This window comes from Chelonoidis abingdonii, chromosome 20, assembly GCF_003597395.2.
Source record: "Chelonoidis abingdonii isolate Lonesome George chromosome 20, CheloAbing_2.0, whole genome shotgun sequence".
Classification (NCBI taxonomy): domain Eukaryota; kingdom Metazoa; phylum Chordata; order Testudines; family Testudinidae; genus Chelonoidis; species Chelonoidis abingdonii.
This window is the reverse complement of record NC_133788.1, coordinates 24,678,429-24,687,704: the sequence shown is the minus strand read 5'-3', so window position 1 is coordinate 24,687,704 and position 9,276 is coordinate 24,678,429. Positions and strand designations below refer to the sequence as shown.

At 39.7% G+C, this 9,276-nt stretch overlaps 1 protein-coding gene across 1 annotated transcript in view; it reads right to left on the bottom strand.

Annotated features, from left to right (window-relative positions):
- Positions 1–4,923: 4,923 nt before the first annotated feature.
- INPP5K (inositol polyphosphate-5-phosphatase K) overlaps positions 4,924–9,276 on the bottom strand; it is a 35,371-nt gene continuing 31,018 nt past the window's right edge. The window contains exon 13 of the mRNA XM_032788279.2: positions 4,924–8,000. Within this exon, the coding sequence (XP_032644170.2) occupies positions 7,959–8,000 (42 nt within the window). The 3' untranslated portion in view covers positions 4,924–7,958. The remainder of the gene's footprint in view (positions 8,001–9,276) is intronic.

The following is a 9,276-nucleotide window of genomic DNA, read 5'->3' as shown; positions in this document are numbered from 1 at the left end:
AGGAGAAATGTGTTTGATGGAAGTGTGTAGTTTAAAAAAAAAAGTTGCTGTGAGGGAATGTCCTTCCTTGAAAAACTAAATTACCAAAGAAGCTTTTTTTTCATCTCAGAAGTTGTACAGACAGACACACATTTTTAGGCAACAATGTTCTAACCATGCTAGTGGCCGGCTCTAGTAATGTTTTGTATGTGCCGCACAGCCAAAGGGCCCTAGTTGTTTTCATATTTTTTTCCAGATTGCATGGTAAATATAGTTAGAATGCTAGTGACAGCTACAGTTAAGTTTGCCTAAGCCTTTCATTTATAAGCATCAGTTTTCACTCACCTTCCTGTGACTATGAACTTTCTGTCCATTGTTGTGTTGTTTTTGCTTTGCTTTGTTGGAGAAGTTTGCTAAGATTTCTTGAAGGGCATGGAGGGCCGACAGGAGAGAGATCTTCCATTAGCATAAAAATCCACTCTCGCAAGAGGCAGATACTACATCGCCAGGAGAAGCTCTCCTACCAGCATAGGGCTGTGCACACTAGCGCTTACGCCAGCATAATTTATGTTGCTCAAGGGGATGGTTTATTCATACTCCTGCGTGACAAAAATTATGTCAGTATAAGATGTAATGTAGACAGAGTCTAAATGTTACCATGGACAGGGACTAAGGGAAGAGACACCATCCCTTCTATCTCTAATGCCAATAATTTATTAGCATTTATATAGGGACTCATCTTCAAGGTGCTTTTACAAACATTTATTCAAACTTCTTCCTCTCCTTGAGCCAAAGGAGAGCCTCCTGCTCTTCCCTGACAGTACCTCCCCCAGCAGTGCGCCTGTAAGCCAATGGTCCCCAAATTTTTCATGGTCATGCCCCTCATGCCCCATCTGCACCCCCCTGGAAGTCAGGGCTGCAGCTTCAGGAGCGTGTGTGTGGACATGGCCAAGTGGACTGAGGCTGGGGATGGGCCGGGAGCAGATCCACAGCTCAGAACTGAGGCCAAAGTAGAGATGGGAGCGGACCATGAAAGGGTCGTGCCCCCTCCCCACCGCCCTGTGGGGCTGGCTTGAGCCCTGCCATGCCCCCCACATGAGGGGTGCACCCCAGTTTGGAGCGCACTACTAAGCAAAAAGCAACTTCCTGCCCCCATGTGCCTCCTGCTCTACTCCGCTGTTCACTCTTCATTAAGCTGCCCACTCCCTTTTAGGGGTTTCCCAGCCAGAGAAAAAGACAAACTTCTGATATACAATGGACAGAGGGCTCAAATCCAGAGGAAGTTGAGGACTGACTGTCTCTGGAGCGCTGATCGCCACCTTCCCCTAGCCACAAATCCGCCCCGTCTGCCACTCTAACCCATACTACTCATGAAAGTGTGGGTCATTTTTTAAAATCAGGCCCTAAATGTTAGTCCTGGAATGGTATTTATAGCAATTTGGCTCTAAAACAGCTGTATCCTGCATTAGAGGCCACACTAAAGTACTTTTCTCATTTAACACCCCCCCCCCCGAAACTTCAAATCAAAGAGACTTCTCTTCTACAGTCTGAAACAATTTTTCTGCCTATTTAAGGAGCAGAACAAATGAGCTCAGTGATGCCACCTTGTGGCTTACTTCTCTTGTTGATCATTAATAAATGCTAGAAATTGAAAATGAAAATTGTATTGGTTTGCAGTCAATTGACCTCAACAAATCTGGTTTATGACAGAGATGGAAACACTTATCAGAGATTGGATTACATACACAATTCTAATATGCACTTATACCATATTAAGTACAAGTGGTCTGTTTTACAGACTCTTGCCAGGTTCTATTAAAAAGAGTAATTTTACTATAAGGCACGCAGTAATTCATGTTACATCACATCTTTATAAAATCCTAGAGATTATGGACATTTTCTTGTTAAATAGGAACAAAATATTAAAACAAGATCGGCTCAAACTTTATAGACTAACCAAATAATATATATGTTGCATATTGGTCTATCTACACTCAACTTCAATAGGATTCCAACCATATGTACATTTTAATACTTTTAGAATTGCAGTAATTCTGAAAATCTCAGAAAAAGAATGCGACTATAAAACAATCCTAGCACCTTAAGTAGACTTTAAACTACTGTATGCATTGATCAATTCTGCATTAGGAATCAGAGCTAGGTTTCATGATGGGCGGCTAAATGTATAGCAGTGGTAAAATGAGATGTTACAATATATAAAATATGGGAGGTGAAGATGCAGAAACTGTCATTATATGAAATGACATTAGATCCTCATCTTGTATTACATTTAGTTGGCCAACTTATCTCAAACAAGACATACCAGAAATAGAAAAGAGCCAATGGGAATAGAATGAGAAGACAGCGGGGTTGGAGATTTTTATATGAAACAAAGTTAAAATGATTAGGACTAAAGTTTGGAAAAGTAAGGAAATATGTTGTCTGCCAGTTGGGCTCCTATTTATCATGTATAAGAGGGCATTATGAAAACAGAAAGGCAAAAAAGCACCGAGAGTATTTGAAAAAAAAACAAACAAACTTGTAACTAATGAGCCATGTGCCATTTGTATTAGCCAGTTTTGGATAAACAAAATACCACAACAGACTATATATTCCAGCAATTTCTGTGAGTTAGGGTCCCCTTATTTTCATCATCAGATACATTGCTTACCTCATAATTCTGTCTTTCCCCAAAGAACTGTGAATTACCCAGGTTTTTTATTGTTTGAGCTTACATTTAAGATCTGAAAATCTTAAACGTGCTTTCATCTTCCCCCATATTTTACTCCAGGTTTGCAAGATGTTGTCCACAGAGCGTGAAAGCCTTAAGTAAGCCTCATCCATGGGCCATTTTTCCTCATACTTACTGATCAGAAGTTAGATCTAAAGTCATCAATCAGCAAAGTTCCAAAATCTGTTAGGAAATCTGTTCAAATCTGAATGTATTACAAGTTTTAAGTGTTGACAAGCCCTAAGTAAATCCTGTAACACTGTAATGCTTAGTGAAGATGCTACCTAGGCCGACTGGAGAACTTTTCCTGTCGGCAGTAGGAGCTATGTTGATAGGAAAAGCCATTCTGTTGACATCACACTATCTACACCTGGGGTTAGGTTTATATAAACTACGTTGGTCAGGGGTGTGGATTTTCCATACCCGAGTGACGTAGTTACAGCAACATAAGTTCGTAGTGTAAACAAAGCTTAAGACTTCTATTTCACTAATTTATAAAGTTTTGGAAGGGGATTAAAACAGCTGTACAGTATACAGAAGCCCTTTATGATGCTATTTACAGAAAAGTTTCCTGAAAACTACTCTATTTCCTTCAGGGATTCAGAACATTCAAATGACACCACCATACCAGGTCAAATGTATTCCTGATATAACCAGGGATAAATCCAGTGAAGTAAATGGACCTGTGTCAAACACATAGCTAAGGGTTAATGTCTCTTTCACCTGTAAAGGGTTAACAAAACAGGGACCTGGAATACCTGACCAGAGAACCAATCAGGAGACAAGATACTTTCAACTCTGGGTGGAGGGAAGTCTGGGTGTGTGTCCTTTGTTCTGTCTGTGTGCTCTCTAGGCTCTAGGAAAAAGACAGTATAGTCTTTTTATTTGGGTTTCTTTTGTGCAAATGTGTAGTTTGCTGGAAATATTTTAAATTGTATTTTTTGTGGATAAGGCTGTTTTCCATTTTCTATAAGCTGGAAAACCCTGTAATATTTCATCTTGATTACAGAGATAATTTTTATGTTTTTTCTTTCTTTTTATTAAAAGTTTTGCTTTTTAAGTCCTGTTTGATTTTTTTTCCTAGTTGAGGCTCAAGGGGATTGAGTCTGTACTCACCAGAGAATTGGTGGGGGGAGAAGGGAGACAGGAGAAACAAAGGGAGAGATAAAATTCCTCTTTGTTTTAGATTCACTGGAGCTGAATCTGTTTTGCCTCTGGGTGAGGAGAGAGAGGAGGGGTGAGGGGGAATTCCTCTGTGTGTTAGATTCTAGGGGTTTAAATTACAGTATCTTCCAGGGTAACCTAGGGAGGGAAATGGTTTATTCCCCTTTGTTGTGAGACTCAAGAAATCTGAGTCTTGGGGTCCCCAGGAAAGGTTTTTGGGGGACAGTGTACCAGACACTGAAAGTTCTGATTGGCGGCAGCACTACAGGATCTAAGCTGATAATTAAGCTTAGAGAATTCATGCTGGTACCCAGATTTTGGACGCTAAGGTTCAGATTTGAGAATTATACCATAGCAACCTGTCCTTGGGTTAACTAGGGCTGAATTTGCACATACTTGCCACCCACATGGAGTATATACACTTTTTCTGTTGAACTACCAGAGATCTTCTTGCTGACTGGACTTATCCAGAACTTTGAAGTGCTACAAAACCAATGACACTAATGTGTGTAAAAAACCTTTCCCCTAACTCAAGGTTTCTGATAGAGGAACGCTTCAGCCTTATGTGGAAGACCAGATTAAAGTAGTTTCCTTCTGCCTACAACTTGCAGTCTGAAATTCAATACTAATCAAGAGACCCAACCCACTCCAGGCAAGCACCTCTTGCTTTTGCTCTATATATCCAGCATTCTAAATATTTTGAAGTTTCATACGGTTTTTGAACTCTGACACCCTTATAGCTGAAGGGCTTTCTGGCCCTTTAGGATCAAGTTCAGTGGAAGGGACATTAAATACAGAACTCCTTCAAAGGGGAGAATTTTATTTCAAGATGAATCCACTTTCTCCAAAGGTGAATTACATTACCCCTTGGGCCCTTCTTTGGAATGATTCAGTCCCTTACAGTGTATTTGTTACTACCTCACTGCAGCATAATCTCTTAAAATTCAAGTATCCAACTGCACACCCAAAATGGTTATCAAAGGTTTGTGTGAAAATTACAATAAGGGGAGAATTCCCCCCAGGTCCCCTCCCAAAAAATCAGTCTTTAATTGTTTAAAATGCAAGAAGTGATTAATGCACTTCATGGACTCTTTATTACCAAGACTCATTTCAGACAGACACATTCAGTGCATTAAAATAAATGGATTTAAAAGCCATTTCTAAATATTATAGAAGTAAAATTTGTATTTAAGAAAAAATTAAATTCCACCAAGAAGCTGCATGACACTGGTCACAAAATATTCTTTAAAAATCCTTTATGGATCAAGGTAACAGACAAAATTTAGAATTAATTTGCTACTGTATGTACAGTGCCTAACAAAAGAATCTATAGAAGTGATACAAAGCTCCTCACCAAGATCCCAGATATTCAAGTCTTATGTAGTTAGTGGATAAAGACCATGCTGTTTGAAATCACATCTGTTGTGGGCTTTTCCATCAGAGTCCTGTGACATGAAGCCCTAAATTTGTAAGGAGCACTTCCTACTCAAATAACTGATCAATGGTCAGCCCTCAAGTGGTGTTAAGAAGCAGGGGTGTTGGGAGCCATGTAAACTTACCTGTGTCAGTGTTCAGCTCCTAAAATATCCACCAAGATGCCCACAAATTGTATGTGTGTTTGAGCAGCAGAAACTGGATTTTGGTCCCTGCCCTATCACCAGCTGTGGTCGAGAATTTGAAGAACTCAGTTCCCTAGTTTTTTTTATTTTCCCCATGAACCTCCTCATGGAAAGCATGAAAACAGATTTATACAATCAATTTCAAATTCAGAAAAAAAGACCTTAAAAATACAGTTAGTTTTATGATGCAGTAGGGGCATTTAGTATATTTCTATTGAAAACGAAAATTTTGAAAAAAGTTCTCTTTAGTGTAAAGCAATTTTCACACAACAAATGGTACAAATAGGACAATACAACATAATCTCATCTTATAGCAGACGATCAACATTATTACATTTTTCATGTTTTATCCATAAGAGCTGTATTAATTCTTGTGCTGGCATACAATATCTTCCACCCCCACACTTGATGCTGGCAAGTGAACAGTTCCCAGTGCCAAAGCATTAAGTTCCGACACCTGACTATATGGGAACTAGAAACCTCAAAAAATAGGTGGTCTTTAATCCAAAAAGCTGACAAGCTAACCAGAGCATTCTACATGCTGCTATTTCCAAAGCTTAAAGCTAAGGCCTTCTTAACGCAGAACATCTTATACACCAGCCATAACTACAGCACCTTAAAACAGATTCAATTACTAGAGAATTCACTTTTTAATTCCAAAGGCCGTGTCTACAGTAGCGAGCTTACAGCGACACAGCTCTACTGATAAAACTGTGCCGCAGTAAGATCGCTCATGTAGCCCTCTATGCCAACAGAAGAGAGCTCTCTCATCAACGTGATAAAGCTACCTCCACAAGCGGGGGTAGCTATGTTGGCGGGAGAAGCTCTCCTGCCAACATAGCACTGTCCATACCAGCATGTCTGTCATTGTAACTTATGTATTTTGGGGTGTGTTTTATACAAATGTAAATAAATTATACCAACAAAAGTGGTAGCGTAGACAAGCCCTAATATAACTAGCCAAGGCTTCAAGACTATGAGCAGGAAGGAATCCATCCTGTTTCCCCTACCCAGTCTCCAAAAATATATACACCAATGTCTTTTGGTTCTACAGCTCCTTTTCCTGATCTGAGTTTTGTATTTTTACTATTGCCATTATTTACAATACACTGAGAGATAACTAACATCAATTACTTATCACAAATCTGTATGCTGCTGAAGTTGTGTACCCCCTGTAGAAAGCAGAGAATGGCAGTAAGGAATCACAAGTACCCTTTACTGGCTCTGCAATCTAAGGGTCTATGGAGATTTATGAATGGCCTCCAAAAGTTTCATATAAACTTTCATACCCCCTCCTCCCCAGCAAATTAATTGCAATAAGATAACAAACCATCTATTTTTTTTTTTAGCTTCTTTTAATATAATTTAAACAGCTGGAAAGGAGGAGTTAGCATCATGTGACCAGTCAGCTCTTTGCCAATAAGTGCTCCATGGACCACAATTTGAGAACTATTTTAATGTCATTAAGCAACAGCATTTAAAAACAAATTTACTTCTGAAACCACATGATACTGGATTGACTCCAAGTTGCCGGCTAGTATAAAAAGGTCTTTCTTGTCCATGGGGGTAATAGGCAAATTCCTTTATGATTTTCATTATCAATGAAAGAGGTATCAGAAATCAAGTAAAAGTTTGGTTTGCTGGATATGTGCTTGTCTTTAACATTTCGAGCAGGAAAATTATTCAGAAAGATTATTGAAATGTGGGGCAGAACGTAAAAGGGGTCAAAAGTTAAAGGAAAACCCAAGTGACCCAAATACTTTGTTTTCATATTACTTCTGTTGCCCCATAGTTGGGTTGCTTCCAAAGATAACATTTGCTAACATTTATTCATCAAATTTCAAAAATACTTTAAAATAAACTCAATAATTGTATATCTAATAAATAACACTTTGTTTTTAAAATAATTTCACTTAAATTCTGAAACACTAAAAAAAATAAAAATCAAAATCAGTCAACTGGCATGGTTACTAAAATATCTCCGACAAAAAGCAGGAAAGCAGCAGACTTGAAGTTGCTGCAGAATGCAACTACTTCAGATTAAATCACTGGAACAGAGATTTCCACTATGATCTCATGTTGGCCAGCACTGATCAGGAGCTGCCATTAGAGCCCTGGTTCCATGCAGGACCACTAGAGAGTTACCTCCTATGGTGACAACAGAAAGTCATTTCCACAAGAAATTACTTTCTATGAAGCTTTAAGTCTATGATCTGAACACCCCTACCTGTGGGACCCTTTGCACTGCCTAACTCCGTCTCCTACAGAGGAAAGTCTATAATTGCTAAGACACAGGGAAGGTAAGCATCTCTGACACCTGAATCAATATCACTAAGTTCTTACTTCAGAACTCATTATATGGCTCAGGACTGTGAGGTTTCTCTATGCCATCGATGTTTTCCTGTGCCAGTTCCTTCTCTGCTGATCTCCTGCTTGGCTGAATCTAAAAGAAAAGGAACACGTTTTTAAAAGTTTACATTTGACACACATTTAAGAACACTGTTACTCTAACAGTCAATATACAATTAAATGAATTAGATGTCCCACACAGACTTGCTCAGAACTGAGACAAACAGTACAAATAGATTCTATTTGGTGATGAATGTTTCACTGAGGTAACTATTTGAAAGTATAGGGAAAATTTTGAACTTGCGCACTAAGGCTCTGACTATATAACATGAAAAAAGCAAAGGTATGCCATACAACATTCTTGCTTGAGTTTGCCAGACCTACACAGTATGTTGTGCCTACACACAACTGAGAGCCACACTGCAAAAGCAGATTGTATTGGTTGGTTGTAACCCACAGGAAATCTTTAGCTCGCATCCAGCTGATGTTGCTGCAGTCTGCAACGTTTTCTCCCTGATATGGGCAGGAAGCCACAAATGTTGCAGATTCCCCAATTCAGGCAGTCCTCTTCACTACAGCCCTGCGCGGATACAAAATCTGTATCCGCATCTGATCCGCAAACATGGTCCACGGATATAAAGCGGATATCTTCAGATTTGCAGGGCTCTACTCTTCACTCCATCCCACAATGTAGTACTTTGAGTTTGAACACCTCCAAAAAGCCCCTGCTCCCAAGAATAGTGCTGACACTGATGTTTCAAGCATCCCAGAGTACCCAGCCCCAGCTGCAAGACAGATTACATATGGATATGTCAAAATGATTCTGGCAAAGAACGCTAGTTTAGAGACAAGCAAGAAACAGCCATTTCATGTAGTCTATACACTTGCAATGTTTTCCTCAGATAGATAACCTGCTGTTTATGTTTCAGTGTACCTCTATTTCTACAGTCTGTGAGGATCTGCCACCTCCTCAGGGATGAACAAAAGAAAGGTTAGAGGTACAATGAATGCCTGGAGATGCAACTAAAAAGACCAGTCATCTGGAAAGCACTGCTGTAGAAATGTCTTATAGGAGTACCTAAGGGGAGCTCAGTGATGACCCAGCAGTCAGAAACCAGGTAAGTCTTTGAAAATTAGGTTAAATTCCCATCTTTCTGTGGGCCAGGCATCTGGGTGACAGTAGGCCTGAGGTTTCATGAACTGGAGCCTATGTGTGTGAACCAGTTGTGCCTTTTTTCGCAATTATCAGAGGGGTAGCCGTGTTAGTCTGGATCTGTAAAAGCAGCAGAGAATCCTGTGGCACCTTATAGACTAACAGACGTTTTGGAGCGTGAGCTTTCGTGGGTGAATACCCACTTCTTCAGACGCAGGTAGTGGAAATTTCCAGGGGCAGGTATATATATGCTAGCAAGCAAGCTAGAGATAACGAGGTTA